Source organism: Rhinolophus ferrumequinum, chromosome 21, assembly GCF_004115265.2.
Source record: "Rhinolophus ferrumequinum isolate MPI-CBG mRhiFer1 chromosome 21, mRhiFer1_v1.p, whole genome shotgun sequence".
Taxonomy (NCBI): Eukaryota; Metazoa; Chordata; class Mammalia; order Chiroptera; family Rhinolophidae; genus Rhinolophus; species Rhinolophus ferrumequinum.
In genome coordinates this window covers 25,650,377-25,669,980 of record NC_046304.1, presented here as the reverse complement: position 1 = coordinate 25,669,980, position 19,604 = coordinate 25,650,377, and the positions used below count along the sequence as shown (strand labels likewise).

General features: G+C 44.5%; 1 protein-coding gene and 1 long non-coding RNA gene across 4 annotated transcripts in view; one reads left to right on the top strand and one right to left on the bottom strand.

Moving 5' to 3' along the window:
* LOC117014046 (uncharacterized) overlaps nucleotides 1-19,604 on the top strand; it is a 133,968-nt gene that overhangs the window by 109,756 nt on the left and 4,608 nt on the right. For both annotated transcript variants that reach the window (XR_004421408.1, XR_004421409.1), the window contains exons 2-3: nucleotides 6,516-6,655; nucleotides 17,275-17,355. This is a non-coding gene — a long non-coding RNA (uncharacterized LOC117014046). The remainder of the gene's footprint in view (nucleotides 1-6,515; nucleotides 6,656-17,274; nucleotides 17,356-19,604) is intronic.
* TBX4 (T-box transcription factor 4) overlaps nucleotides 16,633-19,604 on the bottom strand; it is a 31,131-nt gene continuing 28,159 nt past the window's right edge. The window contains exon 9 of one of the 2 annotated variants that reach the window (XM_033091773.1): nucleotides 16,633-18,847. In XM_033091773.1, coding sequence (XP_032947664.1) covers nucleotides 18,228-18,847 — 620 coding nt within the window. In that variant the 3' untranslated portion in view covers nucleotides 16,633-18,227. The remainder of the gene's footprint in view (nucleotides 18,848-19,604) is intronic. The other variant, XM_033091774.1, reaches the window with a different exon arrangement.

Sequence of the window (19,604 nt, the reverse complement as noted above, 5' to 3'; positions counted from 1 at the left end):
TTTTTTTTTTATTGCCTTCACCCTTAGTTTCCTCCCACACCATTTCTGGAAGGCTGTTATGGACAGTATATTTTTATGGGAGTCATAGAAGAGCTAACAACATAGCACAGCAAACACCTTGAAACTAAACATCACCATCCTGGAGTCTTCAGGCCATCTCCATCACAGAGAATTTTTCCCAGAAAAGAGGGAAGTTTCTTTCCTTTAGTTACAGCTTACTGCCATCTTCTTAGATCCTCTTTTCTCCCTAGTCCTTCCTCATAGCTTTGGAATCTCTGTCTCTTTCACAGTAATTCTCTATAAAAACCCAAGTCTTCTCCCTTTCTCCCACAGAGAAATTCAGCTCTCTCTTTGTCTAAAACATCTAGGCTGTATCTTTCTCAGCCAAGAAGTTCCATCAAAGTGTTTTCCTAAATGATAATGGTATCTATCCCGCAAATCAATTTTGCAGCTTTTCTGCAACCAGGATTTTTATTTAGTAACATTTTTTCTTATCCCTTCAAGCATGAGGAACATATCTTATTTCACATCATTCATAGTGCCTTGCACATCAGAACCTCTAATTTTGCTGTTTCACTCTTTTGACCTTATTTAACAAAACACCTGCATTTCACCTGTATTCAAAAAGGAGAGGGGAAGAAAAGGAAGAGACAACACTGACCCCAAGTTTTCTAGCTTAGGTAGCCAGGAGATTGGTAAATCATCAACTTCTTAGGACACTCAGGAGGAGGAGCTTTTTTTGTGGGGAAAGGAGTTCAATTTTGAACATGTCAAGCTTGAGGCATCTATAGGACACCAGGTAACAATACCTAGAAGACAATAGAAATACAGATGTTGGTACTCAAAAGAGAAGTAATTTGTGTCTTGACTTTGGACCCATTTGTCTATAGAGCACAAGTTAAGCTATAACAGAAGTCATGCAGAATGCCAAGGAGAGGAAATAATCAATAAGAAAGAACATGATAGATGTAGAAGTCAGTAGATAAATGATGCTCCTAAAAAGAATAGAACAAATGAGAACAGATGCAATAATCAAATATAAGAGGTCAGACAATTATTTCGTGAACTCACCCTAGAAAAAGTGCTACATACCTTATTGCTGAATATCACTATGGTCACCTTTGAGCTACTCCCCTTGGGAAGTCATGCACCGACGCCAGTGCCTAGTCCACCCTTCAAAGCAATTTTGGAACATTTTTTTTTTGGAATGGCCATCAGAGCTGTCATTGATGTCCTGAATGTCATCCAAATGTCTTCCTTTCAATATTTCCTTTATCTTCAGGTAAAGAAAGAAGTCATTGGGGGCCAGATCAGGTGAGTAGGGAGGGTGTTCCAATACACTTATTTGTTTACTGACTAAAAACTCCCTCACAAACAGTGCCGTGTGAACTGGTGCATTGTCGTGATGCAAGAGCCATGAATTGTTGACGAAAACTTCAGGTTGTCTAACTTTTTCATGCAGCCTTTTCAGCACTTCCAGATAGTAAACTTGGTTAACTGTCCAGTTGGTACAAATTCATAATGAATAATCCCTTTGATATCAAAAAAAGGTTAGCAACATCGGTGCAACAAGTTCACAAATTTAATTGTCAGACCTCATATAATAAAAGAAAACACAAGGATAAAACACTGGAAGGATTTCAGTAGAAGTCAGGGTCAGGACAAGAATGTCCACTATCACTACACTTATTTATCATTGTTGTTGAAGTAAATTCTATTCAACAAAAAGAAAGAAAGGGAGGAAGGGAGGGAGGGAGGGAAGGAAGGAAGGGAGGAATAAAGGAGAGAGGTAGCAATATTATCAATATTTGCAAAGGGTAAGATTGTCTAGCTAGAAAATTCAAGAGAACCAAATAAAAATTACTAGAATCAAGAGAGTAATAGGATTCATTTACAAAATAAAACTTTTTCTCTCAGAAATAACCACTTAGAAAATATAATGGAAAGCATTAATATAAATATCATACCCAATAAAAAAAATAAGGAAAGAGCTATGTTTGGAGACGCAGAGGAAGGAAGTAAAAGGAACTCCTTTCTTACGGCCTATGTTATGGGTTAAGGTAATTACACCCCACATTTTTGCTGTAGCTGCACAAGCTAGTTCTGAGTCCCTAGTTAAATAACGAGCTTCCTGACTATAGAAACATGTCCTCCCTTCTGTTTCTCATCTGAAATCTACCAGAGAGCTAACCTCAGAGGAAGAGAACTAAAACTACCTGATCCATCCTGTTTTTCGTGGATTTTTCTTAATTTGACTTAAACTTTAAGTAGAGAATTACCAGAAGGAAATAACCACTTGGTAAACTAATGAAAAATATCACTATATCAAAATTATTCATCTAACTCCCTCCCCCCAACCTTAAAACTAACAGTTCCACAAGATAAGATTTAGTGTCCACATTCCTGTTAAATTTCTTGCTTTACGTAAGCACCTTTTATAAAAAGACCTTTTAAAAATGAATCTGCTGGAATAACCATAAGAACCAGCATTCTCAGACTAGGGTCAAGGGAAAAAGAAAGCAACCTCTTTTAAACCTGAGTTTTCTCCTGTTCTCTCCTCATGTTCTTGCTGGCAGACAGATTTACCTTATGCAACAAGGAAAATAATTAGTACATCAGGGAATCCAGGGCGTTGTACAAGTATATTAATTTAAGACTATTCAAAATCACTAGTGTCTTTTGCCTCATGATTGAGCCTAGACTCCTGCTTTAATTAGAACAGAGTTACTTGAGAAGTTAAAGTAATTGAGGAAATTCAAACAAATGGGGGGAGGGGCATAGTAGTATTCTAATGTGGTTATAATTTGCATTTCCCTGATGACTGTGGAAGTTGAGCACCTTTCCATAGACTTTTGGTTCTGGCAATATTGTGACTTAGATAACCTGAAAATGCTCTTATTCAAAAACCTCCTCAAAGATGGATAAAATATAGCAACTTTCACTTAAATACGTAGCAGAACTTTTAAGAAAGTGAGAAAAATCCTCAGAGTAAAAAAAGTAAGAATTAAAAGCAGAGTTGTACGTTTAAGCTGATACTGGGGCTACTTAGGAATAGAGAACCTATCTTATTAACCCAGGGGCTTGAATTTTGTTTTTCTCTTTTTAATGGGTTAAAGATTTTCCTTTTTAATAAACTTTTTTGAAGGGTAATATGCATACAAACAATTGCACAAATCATAGTTGAGCAGTTTGATGAATTGAACGAGAACACATTCGTGTAACTAGTACCCACACCAACACTTCAGAAGCCTCCTTTGTGCCCCAGCCAGTCAGTACCTACCTGTCCAAGGGAAACAAACATCTGTCCTAACTTCTCATAGCACCAAATTAGCTTTGCCTGTTCGAACTCAGTGTAATGAAAACACACGGTATGCACTCATTTAAATCTGGCTTTTGTGCTTAACATTATGTTTGTAAGATTAATCTATTCTTTTGCATTAAGTTGTAATTCATGCATTCTCATTGTTGTGTGATAGTCCAGCATATGAATATTTCACATTTGTTTATCCTTTCTATGGCAGGTAGACATTTGGGTTGTTTCCATTTTTTGAGATATAATGAATAGTGCCATTCTTAATATTCTGTGCACCCCTTTTTGTTAGTATATGCATGCATTTTTTCTCCATATACACCTAACAAAAGAATTCCTTTACAATAGGGTATGTTCCTATGTTCCTAGTAAACATAATTGTAGGACAAAAAAAAAAAAAAAGTTTAGTAGATCCTGCCAAATAATTTTCCAAAGTGGTTATACCAATTTACATCCCCACCAGCTGTATGTGAAAGTTCTGTCAACACTTGGCACTGTTTGTCTTTTTCATTTTAGCCATTCTGATAGGAGTATAATAGCATTGCATTATGCTCATAATTTGCATTTTCTTAATCACTATTGAAATTGAACATCCTTTCATATGTTTCTTGTCAATTTGGATATCTTCTTTTGCAATACGCCTGTACAAGTCTTTTGCCCATTTTTCTATTGGGTGGTCTGCCATTTTTATTGATTTGTAGGAGTTCTGTAAATGTTCTGTGTTTGAGTCCACACCTTTACAAAAAATACCTTCAATGTCTTCTATTCTGTGCTTGGCGTTTCATTGTCTGAGTGATGTCTTTTGGTAAATATAAGTTTTTCATTCAATATAGACCAATTTATCAGTTTCTCCCATGATGGTTAGTTAGTGCTTTTTGTGTCCTCTTTAAGAAATCTTTATTTAGCCCAAGATCATGGAGCTATTCTTCTATGTTTTCTTTTTAATGTTTTATTGTTTTATATTTCCTAGTTAGATCACAATCCATGTGGAATTTGTGTATGTTGTGTCAGGGGTCAAACTTCATTTTGTTCCATATGGATACCCAACTGACAACGCACCATGCTATCCCTTTCCACAGCAGAGCTATCCTTTTCATGATTTAGATGTCATATGTGTGTGGGTCTATTTCTGGACTCTCTGTTCCATTGCCCTGTTCATCTATCTCTGCATCAGTACCACATTGCTTTACTTACTATAGTTGAATGACAGTTCTTCTTATAGCGTAAGTCCTCCAGTTTTATTCTTCTTCAGTGCACGGGGATTGAGCTTTGTCTGATATAGTAGGACAGGAAAGTAGAGGAGTTGATACTGAGACTCATGAATAGGAAAAACCCTCAAAAGCTTCCATCCAGCTCAAGACAAGTTTTGCCCTCCTTTGGCTTTGAGGTCTGTATTTACTTTTCCTGCGTAGTGTAAGAATGCCAAGCTAAAAAACCAACATAATATCCGGCCCGATGGCTCAGGCGGTTAGAGCTCCATGCTCCTAAGTCCGAAGGCTGCCGGTTCGATTCCCACATGGGCTACTGGGCTCTCAACCACAAGGTTGCCGGTTCAACTCCTTGGTTCAACTCCTTGACTCCCGCAAGGGATGGTGGGCTGTGCCCCCTGCAACTAGCAACGGCAACTGGACCTGGAGCTGAGCTGCGCCCTCCACAACTAAGACTGAAAGGACAACAACTTGAAGCTGAACGGCACCCTCCACAACTAAGACTGAAAGGACAACAACTTGACTTGGAAAAAAGGCCTGGAAGTACACACTGTTCCCCAGTAAAGTCCTGTTCCCCTTCCCCAATAAAAATCTTAAAAAATAAATAAATAAATAAATACCAACCAACATAGAAGATAATCTTCAATAGCAAAAACAAAACTGTTCTAAGGGACCTGACAGGAGATAAAGCATGGCTTAGGATGAGTTCTTACAAAATTATAAAACAAGAGAAGAAAAAACCTGTTGTAAAACATCCGTTGGCCCAATAAATGGTACCATTAGACACCCCCCAAGAAACTTAGATAGCATAATTATCATCTAAAGATTACTTTAAACTATGTTTAAAATAATTAAATACATAAAAGAGATCACAAACAGAAAAGGCAGTATTTCAAAAAAAGACTAAACTGACTTGAAAGGGAATCGAATATAATTTCAAAGAATGAAACATATACTTCTTAAACTTGAGAGCATTTGCTGATTCCATGAAAGTGAAACATTTTTGTTTAAAAAAATAAAAGGCTTTAACCATGGAAACATAAATGGGATCCCTGATTCGCATCCTTTGCAACTGTAAGCATCAAGCAATCTCCCATCTTTGGTCGTGATGTGCTTATTGCAAGCAGACATGGAGTAAGCAGGAAATGTACTGAATGAGCTGGGCATACCTACCGATTCATCTCCAGGGTACTTGTTGGCCTTAAATGTTACATGTGACGTTTTTAGTGAAACACCACTGAGAGGGTAAGGTTCAAAAATGACCCAGTGAAACAGAAATTCAGAGGGAGCTTTTCCGGTGGCTAAGCAGTTAGCATTGGAGGTGGGTTTTTTTTTTTAATGCCAACTAAGCAAAATAAACCCCATTTTGCTGATACAGCCTTAGGTTGTGTTACAGGCAGCTTACATGATTCTCCATGTTTAATTTCTCCAAGCGGGATAGTGGAACCAACACAGGTTTTGGAGTCAGATCTGGATTTTAATCCTGGTTCCATCAGTTACTGCTGTATCTGGCCCAGAGTGGGCATGTAGTGCCTAAGGCCTCCCTCCCCTCCCACTTCCAGAACCTTTAACAAAGCCTGAGTCTACACAATAATTGTGCTTTTGCCCATCTTAGTCCTAAGGACCCTCATGAAATAGTCATGGCAGCTATTTACAATCCCTTGTGTCAGTCACAGCGCTAGATGTTTTATATACATGACTTCATTTCAATCCTCACCATAACCCTGAGATAGACATAATTTTCCCCATTTTATTTGCCCAAGATCACATGTTAAATTGTGCCGGACAAGAGATTTAAAGTCATGTCTATTCTAGGCTCTTCCCATAACACTAAGTTAACTAACTTGTGGGCTTATTGCAATACTTTCTACATTCAGCTTCCTTCTGAACAACATAGTTTCACAAAATTTTAAACATGGGCAAGTACCCAAAAGGGCTGGGCTGATTTTCTTCTAGGCGGTTCTGTGGTCTTCATGACAGCCATGTTTCTGTTGCAGGTCTGGCTGCTCCCCTCAGCTGTGTTTTGCTGCCCACTCTTATGTACACCCCTCCTCCAGGACAGGCTTCATTGATGCCGCAGCCATCGGAGAGGATGGAAGAAACCAGTAAAAGATGGAGCTCTGTGGAGCCATCCCAGGTACGGTTGTGTTTTTATGCACCAGCACATTTGTGGAGCAAATCTGGTGTACTCATAAGAGCAGTTAATGAGTACAAGTGAAGTTCAGTTCTTTGTGTAAACAAGGGAGAGAGCACGTGTCTGAATGTAATTCCGACTGCATCAAGGTCATTTTAGAGCTGGTGGAGCTCTATTTGTCTTAGGAAATCTCGGAACCGTTTATAGGGAATTCGGAAAATATTTTCAGCCAACAGGAAAGATAAAATCCCCGCAACACAAAGTACAGGCATGGGCCCAGAGACTGAACAGACTGACTGCTGTAAAAACCCCCCGTTTAATAAGGCATTAAAATGCCATCGACCTGGACACATTTAAAAAAAGAGAGGGAGAGAGAGAGAGAGCTATGAAAACAAATACCATTCAAATAATTAGGATCTTATGCCTGAGGCCAGCCTTGATGCCAAGCAGGGACTTCCCTGCGGGAATCGGAGCTGAGCCTGATCCCCAAAGGAGGACTGGGGGAAGACAAAGGCAGCTAGCTCAGCACCCGGTTTTTTCCCCCAGCCCTCCTCTGCCGCCAGCCCCTTCCTGCTGAAGGCAGTGCATCTGAAATAGTTTCCCTCGCTGCCGACATGTTGGGTGACTTCACAGCCCAGCAGCTCAAGCAGGGGTTCCGTGCTCCCAGGATGTACTGAGCTGCCTTCGGGAGGGGCCGAGAGCGTACCCCCTAAGGTGGCCGCGGAGCTAGGAGCCGGGGGCCTTGTGCCTTTCTGCTCCATAGAGGACAAGGAGGCATTTGGAGGCCTACTCGATTGGGTAAATATGCTCCAAATTGGAGTGAGGGTTGGAGAGTGAACAATTTGTTTATGAACGTAGCTGTGAGGGTGGGGGAAGATGTCTTTTCACTAGTCGCTCCTACAAATGCGGAAGCCGCTGCGGCGCTATTTCCTGCCGCCCCAGCTTCTGAAGAGTTGAAGGCCCAGCACGCAGCAGCACGTTTCATTACCCCTCTTCCCCCAAGGGCTCAGCCCCAGAAATTTGAGAAATAAAGGACTTGCCTTCTTATTATTTCTGGAGTGATTGTTATTGTTTTGAGAGCACCAATATTATGCAGAGTTGCCTGTTACGAAGTGATGCTTAGCGAGTCTAATGGATGGGGCTTACACGAAATTGAAATTTAAATCAGATGAGGTCTCCCGGACAAGTTGAGGGGACCTTGTATTTTTCACCTTTTCATTCTCTTTGTTTAAAATTCACATATGAATTTGTGTCACTTACCAGTACTTTCCTGAAAGAGGTCTGTAGAGAAACTTCTGACTCTCTGAATATGTGTCTCACATTTTATTTCTTCTTCCTCCCATACATTTTTTTTTCTTCCAATAGTGGAATCACCAGCAAAATTTGAAAATTAGAGAGTGGGGTAAAGGAGAGAAAACAGAAAGAGAAAGGACAAAGAATGAAAGAAACATAATTAAAGTCCATGCATTTTCTGGGATTAATTTGAATTGGACCAGTTGGTTTCGTTTTGCAACAAAAGAAAAATTCAGGCCTTAGGGCCTAAAACTTTCATTAAATTCAGCTTTGGTGAGTTCTAATAATGCAGCGGTTTATTAACAGTGTGAAAAATGTCATTGCAAAGGCCTTCCTTAAGCAGCAGCCTCACCTCTTGGGTATGACTCATGCTTCCTCCATGGCTGCCTGAGCTATAAAGTTGTGGGCAGGATATTTCAGGTCCAGTGAACCGGCTTTTGGACTCCTTCTTGCCATTTGGCTAGGATCATGTCCCAATTAGCAATCTTGCCATCCAGAGCAGTAGCTGGACAGCAAAAGTGAGAGAGAGGCTGGGTGTTTAGGGCTGTTGTAAATGATTAGTTCAAAAGAGTAGCGTAAAACTGAGAACTTAGTCCCCGGCAGGAGTCTGCTGGAGGAAATGAAAGGATCAAGAACAGAGGGGAGCACTGTGGCCGATTGTTCCCCAGCACAGCCACAGGCTTTTCTGTGTGTGCCGGAAATTGACCTCGGCAAAGGCTGAGAATGCAGGCGGCACGGAGAATGATAAGGCAGGTGATGATGCTAAATCATCCGCCTCTCAGAGCCGATGGGACTGCTTAGTACCTTGCCAATCAGTCTCCCTTTTTAGCCTATAAAAAGCAGAGTTGTTTTGTTTTGTTTTCATGAAAATGCAACAATGAGCGTGGACTGGTACTAATTGGACCAACAGGAAGCATAATAATTGCAATCCCTTTCATTTCTTCCGAAGTATTTTGATGCAGAGCATCTCATCTGGCCCAAGAACCATGCCTAGGAGGTTGGCAGTGCAGATATTACTCATCCCTTTTTATACATGAGGAAACTGAAGCCAAGAAAGACTGAGGGACTTGTCCAAGGCCTCCGAGAAGCTAGTGGCAGAGTTGGAACTCTCAGCAATAGATGAATTCCCACTGTCACTGAGTTTGGCAATGGGTTTTGGATAAAGGAGTGGGAAATTCAAGCCGTCCCTTCCTGGAGGCACTGATGAAGATGGCTGGCTCCTCCGTTGGAGGGATACCCTTTCCTAAGTGTTCTTGAACGTTGTTCGCAATCCTGGACGACCTGCAAACTCCTGGAAGTGTGAGGTGCGCAGAGGGCTGGAAACACCAAGCAGGATTCTTTTCAGCATCGCCCTCCCGCGCCCACCCCTTGGCATTGGACATCTAGCTGCACGTAGATCTGGGCTTTGGCATCTGGTAAAGGAGGCTTAACTGTGAGACAGGAGAAGCAATAAAGTCTGACAAAGCAATAAAAGGAATTTCCCAGGAAAAAATAGTCTCACATCTTTTAAGCATCTAAGTTGGAAGCTGTGCAGACTGGCATCCCAGGTCGGGGGAGGGTGGAAACTTGAATTGAGTACAGTTTTATCTGTATTATCTCATTTAATCTTTTCTATGGCTTGGAAGAGACGTAGCACTTTATTACCCCTAACTAACTTGTGGAGAGATAGAGGCCCACAGAGATTAGGTGTACATCTAATAGGGCAGAGCTCTGGGCCCATTCTCTCCCTGCTACTTCACTGGGTCTTTCCATCCAAAAGCTCTCGTAAAACCATCTCTAGGAGGTTTTGTCGAGCCCAGAGCCTCATAGTGACTTCTCTGTCACCCCCTAGTCTGTATACTTTTTAAAGTCTCAACTCCCTCCAGCAAGAAACTTTAAAGCACATACTCCCAATACATTATTTATAAATTACACGTATGTACTACTGTACTAATATAGATATTCACTATTTGAAGAGGATGGATTAAAATAAATAGAAAAAGAAGTCCCAGTATTTCCTTCCATTACCCTTCTTTGGAGAGAGTTCTGCTGTAGATTCAGACAGAGTGCCCTGTTACTAAGAAATTCATGATCGCAGACATTATTCATGGAGTTATACAGATCATGCTGCAGAGGATATGAGGACCTGCATGGAAGAAGGAAAAGGAGGCTCAGAAAGAGGGCAAGTCACATAGTTAACATGCGACAGAACTGGAACTAGGACCCACATCTCCTCACACCCAGTCCCAAGCTCCTTTTACTACTCTACACTGATATCAAAAGAAGCCAAAGCTCATTTTCTTGGGCTAAAAGATTATGTTCGAGTCTCCAGTGTGACAAGCCAGAGCTCCATGCCTGAGACTTCAGTACTGAGTATAGAGTAAATTCAAGTTCATCAACTGCCCTGAAGAGACAGCCGTTGACTTTTCAGTGTGGGCCGCAGAGCATGTGGGCCAGGCTATTAGCATGTGGGATAGAAGAAGGAAGTCTGTGCTGTGCTATAGCTGATGCTGTTCAAAGCAGCTCGCATAGTTTCCATCATTCCAAATGGAGCCACGTCATTGTACAGACCTAGCCCTCGCTTCAAGCTCCCTAGCTAGGAATTCTTGGTGTGAAAGAAAAGTGACTCCAGAACCAGCCTCTTCCAGGTTATCCCAAGGAAGCACATGTGACCAGGAGCTGGAAAGGCAAGGAAAAGACACCCTGGCTCTGCTACCCAAGCCAAGTGGGGCTTGGGGCCATCCGTAACACACTTTAAGCAGTTGTTTTAGAGGTACCTGGATTATTTACTGACTCTGCTAGTTTGAACCAAACTCACCCAGCCTCATGGCGAAGGTGAGACCTAATGCAATGACAGTACCCGCCCCGCTTTGATCAGCCTACCTCTCTGCGAAGTGGAGGGCAACAGAAAACCTAAGTTCATGGCCCAGTTGTAGTGGCTGGTTGTGGTTGGTGCAGGTGACTAAATCTAAGTGGCACAGTAAATCTAAGTGCCACAAATTATTCACTAACTTACATTTGGAGGAGTCTCCTAATTCCTTAGACCCAAGTCTAAAGAAGGTTCAGATTGGAGCGTACTGAGGAACTTGTCTAACTCAACAGCTTATGTGCAGGTAGGATGGTGAGTGGCTCACCTGCTGCTCATCAGGTACCTGGCAGGGAGAGAGGTGAACATGAATGGATGAAGGACTGAGGAGCACCATTATTTCTCAAGCGTGCACCCTGTCCTGGGTGCTTTACATAGGGAGCCATGTTTGCGGGCTTCTTGTCTTTGGCTCGGTTTGATTTTTCTCTTCTTAAGAGAGAGACAAGGCCAGTCCTATCTTGGCATAAGCTGAGTGGTCTCCCATAGAAGGGTTTAGAGGAGGGGACAATTTGGAATCCCTGAAGGAGAAAGAGATGTAGTGATGTGGAGGGCAGATGCTGGAAACGGCCCTGAACTAGCCCTCCTGCAGCTCATTTGCTTCTGGGAAGCAACTGGATGAGGCAACAGAGAGCTGTCAGTGTGAGCAGCGCACACTGGATGCGGGCCTATAGGGCAGGAGGGTGCTCAGACAGCTGTCACCCTGGGGAATAGCCTGTGACTTGGCAGAGGAGCTTCCTCACCACACCCATGGTGGCAGCCCGAGCAGAGGCCTCGGGCCACACCAGGCCAAAAGCAGAGTCACCAGCGAAAGCAGCACTCTGTCCTGGAGCAGCCTCCCGTCTTCTGCTTAGGCAGTCCCCTGGCTCCACATGTCTGAAGAATCTGTCACTCGGTGAGTGACAGACTCTTCAGTGCCCAGGGCTGCTGCTCACAACAGCTAAAGCTCCGCAGCCTCCACACCTAACACCAGCGAGTGGGCAGTCCAGACCCACGGACTTGCTGCCATGGCAGACACGACCATGCCTGATGAGGGAGAAAAAAAAGTGTGTAGATGTGAAGTGCTCTCGAGGAGGTAGACTCTGTGTAACTTGGCAACCGTTTGGGGCTGGGCAGATAGGGAGTGAGTTAGCACTGAGGCCCGGGGTTCTGACTTGAGCAACAGGACATTGGTGGGTGGTGCCATTCTCCAAAACAGAACGCAAGAGGAGGTTTGGCGGGGGTTGATGGGTTCAGGTTTTAACAGGGTGAGTTGGAGATCCTGACATCTCTTAAACAGAAATGTCCAGGAGACAGTCTCAGGAGAGGGAAATGAGATTAGACTTGAGATTCATTGGCATATGTTGGTGAAGGAAGCCGTGGGAACAGACGGCATCACCTAGGGAGAGTAGCTTAGTGAGAAGAGAAGGCTTTTAAAGCCCCAGTCCTTGAACAAAAGCAGTGTTTTTAAGGCTGGGCACAAGAGGAGATGTTTAAGAGGGAGAGCCTGAGATCAGGAGGAAACCAAGTGGGGTGAGGAGCCCGGAAATCAGTCTCACCCACTTGACCAGGAGCAGCCACGCTTCCCAGAGTTGCCGACATAGCTTTTAGGAAGTTTCTTTTACTCTTTCTTCTTTTATTTCAGGCACTTTTATAATCACAACTTCTTTTCCTTTTTTCTTTAATTAAATCTTTTTGTTACAGAAGTGATACATGCTCATTGAAGAAAGTCAAACAAAACAGATGTGTGAGAGAACTGTCAGAAACAATCCCTCTTAAGTCCTCTGTGCCCCTAACACACACACACACTCACACACACACACACACACACACACACAGACGTCACAGGCTCACACATCACTCACACACAGAGACTCATACATCACACACATATACCACACACATATACGAGTACATGCACACACACATACACACACAGTTTTTGTTTTGTATTTTACATAAATGGGAGACCATAATATTACTCAGACATAATATGTGGGAGACATAATATATCATGGAGATACGTATTTACATATTTCATTCTCTTGTTGATGGCTATTTCATGATCTGTAGTTTGGCTATACCAATATTTTTTTTTTCTTTTCCAGTGTTCTTGAAATCATCGGAGAATATGAGTATATCATAATTTACTTAACTATAATTTACTTTTGGCCAATTTGGGGCTATTAAAAATAATACCACAATGACTATTACAGAGCATTAAGCTGTGTTCACATTGCTGGTTATTTTCTTTAGGATATGAACACTTTTAGAGCGTTTGTCCACACCACCCAATTGCTTTTTCCAGAAAGACTCTAACCATCTGTGTTCCCATCAGCAATGACTGAGAGAAGCTCCTCACACTTTCTCTTAAATGTTTATTAATTTGTTAGACAAAGATGGTAGTTTATCACTCTAATTTGCATTTCAGATTATTAGTGAAGTTAGTTTTGTTCGGGTTAATTATCCATTTGTAGTTCTTCTCATAAGAACGGTCTGATTACAGACACCCATTGCTCTCATTTTTCTAAGTCCCTCTTCCTTTCTCATCACCAGCCCTGCACTCTCCTGCCTGCTGTTTTTCCCTCACCCTGGGCTTCAAGACAGCCCTCTTTCTCCATGTGCTCACAAGCCTCTTCCATTCCCTCCCCACCCCACCCCCAGCCCCATCGCTGGTCTCCCTCATTGCTTCTCTGCCTGTGCGTGCCCCTTGCTCTGCCTCCCCAACCCCCTGCACCAGAGAACCAGACACAAACCTAGAATTTTCAAGTTGGATGCCAGGGTCCACCATCACACTGGGGCCAGTGCTGACCTCGGGCAGACACAGCAGGGCCTTCCTGCCCTGTGCTGGGCCTAGGTACATGAAGGGCCACGGTTGGGGCCTACCCTGCTGGGACATCACACCACTCTGTCTCATCATTTCCTTTCCTATTTGCCTCCTCTCCCCATTATTCCAACTCAGGCTTTAATTTTCACAAATGACACAATTTGGTGGTTTGGGGTTTCTGCAGGAGAATTTCTGTGATCCTCAGAGCACCAGGTCCTGTTTGCCCTTGTTAGGGAAGAGGGACTCTGGATGCTCTGCAGACCCCGTCAGGCTGTGGTAATAAGCAGGGGCTGTGTGAGCCGCAAAGTGTAAACCTGGTCCTTCTTAGTGAGACTTTGCAGAAATCCCACTGGAGAGTTTTCTGCCCCTGCCCTGTCTACTTTCTTTCATAATGATAAATGGCTGAAAAGAAAACTATCTAATCTCCAAACTGCTTGCTTTTTTTCTACTCTTTCTTCAAGGAGAAAAGGAAGAACACAGTCACATAAAACAGAGTCCTTCATCGCCTGCTTCTCAGGAGACAGGTCTTTCCCTTTTCATCCCGGGCCTGTTTCTGATCTGTGATGGGCTCGCATTGAAAGCTCCAGCCAGGCACTCTCTAATCAGCTGCGACAGACGCTGCAGTTGCTTGGGTTGCCCATTGAAATTGAATTGATTACCCGGCCCCTTTGCCATTTTGTTCTGCACACAATTGCTTAATAGCTGTCACCTTGGCTTTCAGTCCCAGCCGACTTCAGGCTGACTGGTTCCCATTACTCAGGATGGCCAGTGCAAGTTCATCACCTTTACAGGATGTCCCTGATTGATTCCGTATGCCTTGGAGACCTGTAATATATTTGCATAGGAGGGAGGAGGGCCTTATTGGGGGACAGAATAGAAATCTCTTGGCCACAGGAACTGCCAGGTTTTCTGTGCACCTCGCCATATTTGAATCATTACCAGAGCTTCTTGTCGGGAGTCTGGCCTCTGCTGACATAGCTACTAATGAATTTGTAAATTTTCTAAAAATACAAAACAACCCAGCCTGTCCTAACCTTTGCTGTCGCCACCTGCTGCCTGGGTGGGGGCAGCAAACAGAACCCGAGCTTTTCTGGCCCAAGCTCGAGCTGGTCTTTGAAATGACACTCTCTCCCCACCCCCTTCCTTGCCCACTAAGCAGGAGGACTGGAGCTTAGAGGGAGACATCTTTCAAGTGAAATCCTTTGCACTGGGAACTACTTCAATTAGACAGCAGGGGGAATGTTAACATGCCCTCCGGCCTTTTAAGTGGGTTTTAATTTTATGTTGTAAGATAAGACACTGCGGGCTGGGGCTGCTGCTCCTTGAGCAGCCTCCATTAGTGGGGCCAGCCGGGGCCTCCTGACCCCCGGAGGCCCAGCCGAGGCTGGAAGTTGGTTAGGTTTTTTAACAATTTGTCAGACTGACCCAGCTTCTCTTTTCATTCTCTTTTTTTGTTATTCTCAGCTCTTCTGTGGTGGGAGAACAGTTGGGTGGCTGAGCTATGGTTGAGAGCTTAGCCCAGCTTCCCCCAGTGGCCCAGCCCTGGGCTGGAGAGCAGGGCCCTGGGGGCCGCCTGCCTATGGCCTCACAGCTGAATGTTCATCGTTTTTGTTTTTTCTTTTTTTTCCCTCCCCAAGCAGGGCACAGCAGAAGCAGACATTTTTCATGTGGCAGGTTTCTGGCCCGATGATGTATGACCTGTTGGCGTTACTGAATGGTGCCCTTTGTTCCAGGGTATCCCATGTGCCCCCTTTTTATTGACTTGTTGATTCAGAGGGGCAGGAAAGTTCCACAAATCCCACTGCAGGCCTTGCTCTAGCCATGCCCAGGTGGGGAAGACCGTCGGACCTCAGGCTTCCCAGAACATTGGTTGGAAGCTGTTGGCTGCCTAAAGGCAAAATACCCCATTAGAAGCGGCTTTCTTTATCTCGGACTCAGGCAACTGTGTCTGGAGAGAGCCTGGGAACCCACATCTAGCTCCCAGCCCTCTGTCTGGGGTTCTAGAAATTGAGGAGTATCCCAGAATGCAGTCTTTACCCAGAAAGAAAAGAGCAGAGCAGGTGTGAGTTAGGAGAGCCCCCCTTCGTTGTCCCCTGAGCCAAGTCCAGTTTAGTTTTTCTCTGTAACCACCAGGTCCAAGGTGGGAGCCAACAGCCAAGGGAAGAAGGAGCTTGGCCTCCTTCTGCAGGAAGAAGTCCAGCCAGAGTGAAACCCTAGAGCCACAAGGGAAGGACTGAGGAAACAGGAGACAAAGTTGACTTTTTACCCAGCAGGAAATCTCATCTTAATCCTGATGAGGACAGGGATTTAAAAGGCACCCGTTACCCTTGCTTTCTCTTCTCCTGGCTTCCAGACAGGCCTGCGCTGGAGATGGTAGATGACAGTGAACAGCTTTGGAAAAGGAGCCATGAGGGGAGGGGGCAAAAGGCAAGAGGTTGTAAGGAGGGAGACCCAACAGCACCTTCCAACAGCAGCTTCTCTTCTAACTTAGTCGTGCACAAGATACACTCCATCTTGTGGCCGGGCTTCAGGGACCTGGCAGAGGAGTGGGCAAGTGGAGGGCTGTCAGGCCTTGACCCCGCCTCTCTGGGGTACAGGTGGCTGATAAGCTCACACATCTGACTGCTCCAGAAAGCCCCAGGCACTGAATGGACCCTGCTCTTCTGTTCCTTTCTGAAGCAGCTGCACAAATCCCACCAAGAATTCCCTACATGGGAGACCACTTCCTCCAGATCACCAGGTTGTGTGTTGACAACTAAAAGGTGGAAGATTCTCATGTACTGCCTACCCTGCCCTTCTGGGGTCTTTGTGGGCCCCGGAATCCAGACCTATCCTCTGGGGAGTCGCATGAAAGCAAATGTCCAGTTGCTCCCATGGTACCAAATTACTACTCTCTAAGCTCAGAGGCTCCTTGGTACAGACACTCAGAAGCACGGAGGGCTCCACCTGGCCCTTGAGAAAAAAATACAAGCGAGAGGGAGGCAGAGACCATCGCTGAGCCAAGAAATGACAAGTCAGTAGTAAAGAGCACCCACACACTTCACAGTTGTAAAATGGCTTTATGTTCCGATATGTAAAATAAAACGTCCATGCTATATAACAAAACACTTGAAGTTCCACATCCCCTGTTAGCTACCGTGTCTTCTAATAAAGTTTAATCTGTAGTGTGTGTGTGTTTATATATATATATATATATATTTATATTTATATATTTATTTATTTATTTATATGTTTTTCTAAACCATTCTTAGTTTTTAACATCAAATGTGTAATAAAATTTAAATAGATGTCTTTCCAAATACCCCCTCCAACGTTTCACTTTATTAGGTTTATTCCTTTGTAAAAAAGCAAAGCTTGAATTTGACATGTGGCCTGCATTCGTGAGATAGATAGATAGATATTTCTTTATTTATTTACTTACTTACTTATTTATATAATATATAAATAACTATTCAGCATGCAAAGAGTTTAGTGATTTCCCACATTTGATTACAGAGTTCACACCAGCCCCATGGATGGTCTGGTGACGTTCAATGCTAAAAAGCTGGGCTGACGACTATGAGATACACCTCACTGGAGAAGAATTCTCCTTGCTCCTTGAGCACCCTGGCTGAATCTACTGGAAGAAATGGATGTTTTCTCAATTCTCATTTTTATTTCTGTTGGGCTTTCTCGTTCCAGAGACAAGAAATTTCTGGGAGCAGAACAGGCTCTGGGGTGCCTGGCAGCAGCTCCAATACAGTCTCCTGGGGACGTTGCCAGGTGAGTGTGTTTCTTAATTGCAGGGCAGGCGTGGGATACAGATGGTGCCTGAGAGACGGAGTCTTACACAATAGAGAGAGTGAGAGCTTGTATGTCGGGGACCAAGAGGGAAGGGCTTTGTACGTTATCAGAAAACCTGAATGATGACAGTGATGCTATTGGTTGCATTTTCCCTCCTCTTGAAGGAAAAAAAAAATTTTTTTTTTAATACCCATCCGATGACACGTAGCACATGACTCTCTCTGAAAGTCAGCCCTCACAGCTCCAGGGATCAATTTCCAGGCCACTCACTGAGCAGGCAGCTCCATTCTCAGAGCACGCTTTGCTTAGCTGAGTCCACCTCTCAGGTAGTCTCACAGAATCTCCAGAAGCCAAAAGAGTGGCCTCCAGCTCCCAAAACAAGGTTTTCTGCTCCCCTTTCAAAGAGAAGGCCAGGAACTCTAAGATGCACATAGAGCCTCCCACCCCAGCGAGAGACTCTTCCCCCAACTTTCCCAGTGGGAGAGACCTCACCACCTGGCCCCTGAGTAAATCAAATATTATATTATAAAAATCTCTAAATAACTCACATGAACTCGCCACTCCCATCCCACCCACAAGCATGTCAAGAGGTGTCAGATACCAATGGACCTGGGTCCTACAGCCAAAATCACTACTTAGATAATTGTTTGTTTCCTTGTCATGGCCTCAGTTGCATGTCAGAAGACAGAAGCTTTCCAAACACACGCGCGCACACACACACACACACACACACACACATGCACACACCCCACCCTTTAAAATACCTTCCTGTGTTTCTTGGTAGTGCGGGCCACCCAAAGAGGTTAATACTGGACTAACATGGTCCTGGGGCTGTCCAGGAGACATGGGAGTCATCCGTCAGTCCAGTTCTCCACAGTCCCCATTCCTGAATGATATTGTAAGGAAGCTTCCCGGGACAAGGAGAAGCTTTGAGAGTAGAGGAACTCGTTGGCAGCATTCAGGTGTGGAGAGGGCGGCTTCCTCTCACACACTGCGGGGAGGCCACGCTCCCTCGAGAAGGAGGCGGTGGGCCCCCGCTCTCGGACCTGAGACTGTGAGAGCTGATTGTAGACACTGAAGTGGGTGTTTCCCGGTGGCTGGGAGCTCTGAGCAGAGAGAGCAGGCAGCCGAGGCATCATAGTGGTGGCGGTGAAGTGCGTGGGGAAGGACTGGTAAGGCACAGTCTCCATGGTCTGAACGCTGTAGCTCGTGTACGGCGAGACTGACGTCCACATGTTACAGCTCAGTGGGGGCGGGGGCAAGTCGTCCACCCCAGACACCCCGGCAATCTCGGGCCCCGAACCTGAGTACATACAGGCTTCTCTTGGGGTCACCTCATTGCAGTAGGAGGGGCTCAGCATCTGTTGGTCGTAGGGAGGGGGAGAACGGAAATAGTGATCCTCCCCCACTGCAGAGGGAGCTTCCAGGTAGGGTCGCTTGCAGGGTAAGTCCAGGTGGCGGACACTGTCTGCTGGAAGACAAAGAAACCTTCAGGGAGAGCCATTGCCACCAGCCCAGGGACAGAACACCCCTGCCTAGTGCCAGGACAGCCTACCTTTGTCATTCAGGGCCACCCTTGCTCCATGTTGCCATGACACTCCCAAAACCATTTTAATCAGCCACAGCTTTACAAGGTAGCAGCAGCCAAGAAATGGTAAGATTATGGACCTTGTTCACAGGCCACAGGAGACACTACATCACAGGACACTGAGTGATGTGTTTAGCCAGGAGGCATACAGCTTTGATCCTTTGCCACCCTGACTCTTGGGGACAGTAAGAGGCCTTAATGTGTGCTGGCATTCTTAGGCTAGGCCCACCCTAGCCAAAGAAAGTGGAGACAATTGCCAGGCCAAAGCGGGCCCAGAGGCCACATCTGTCTGAATTAGCCAGAAAATGAAAACCACAGTGCTTCTGCCTCCATCCTCAGCTCCCAGGAAGGCCTTCGCAAGCCAAAGCTACTTGCAGCCACGTTCCTGTTGCTTTTAGAAGAGGAAGTAAACCCTGTATATGTTCAAAGAAGTCCCACCAAGTTGTTATTATACAGATTTCCAACATAATGGTGTTCATAAAATTAAAACATGGAGCTGCTAGTAAGTATAAGATGACTTATACATTTCGGCCCAAAGTGATACTCTGTTTGGGGAAAGATAACCTCAGCTGCCCCAAGCCGTGTATGTGTGTCTCTCAACCTCCTCAACCATGAGGGCACACCCTCCCCGAGATCCAGG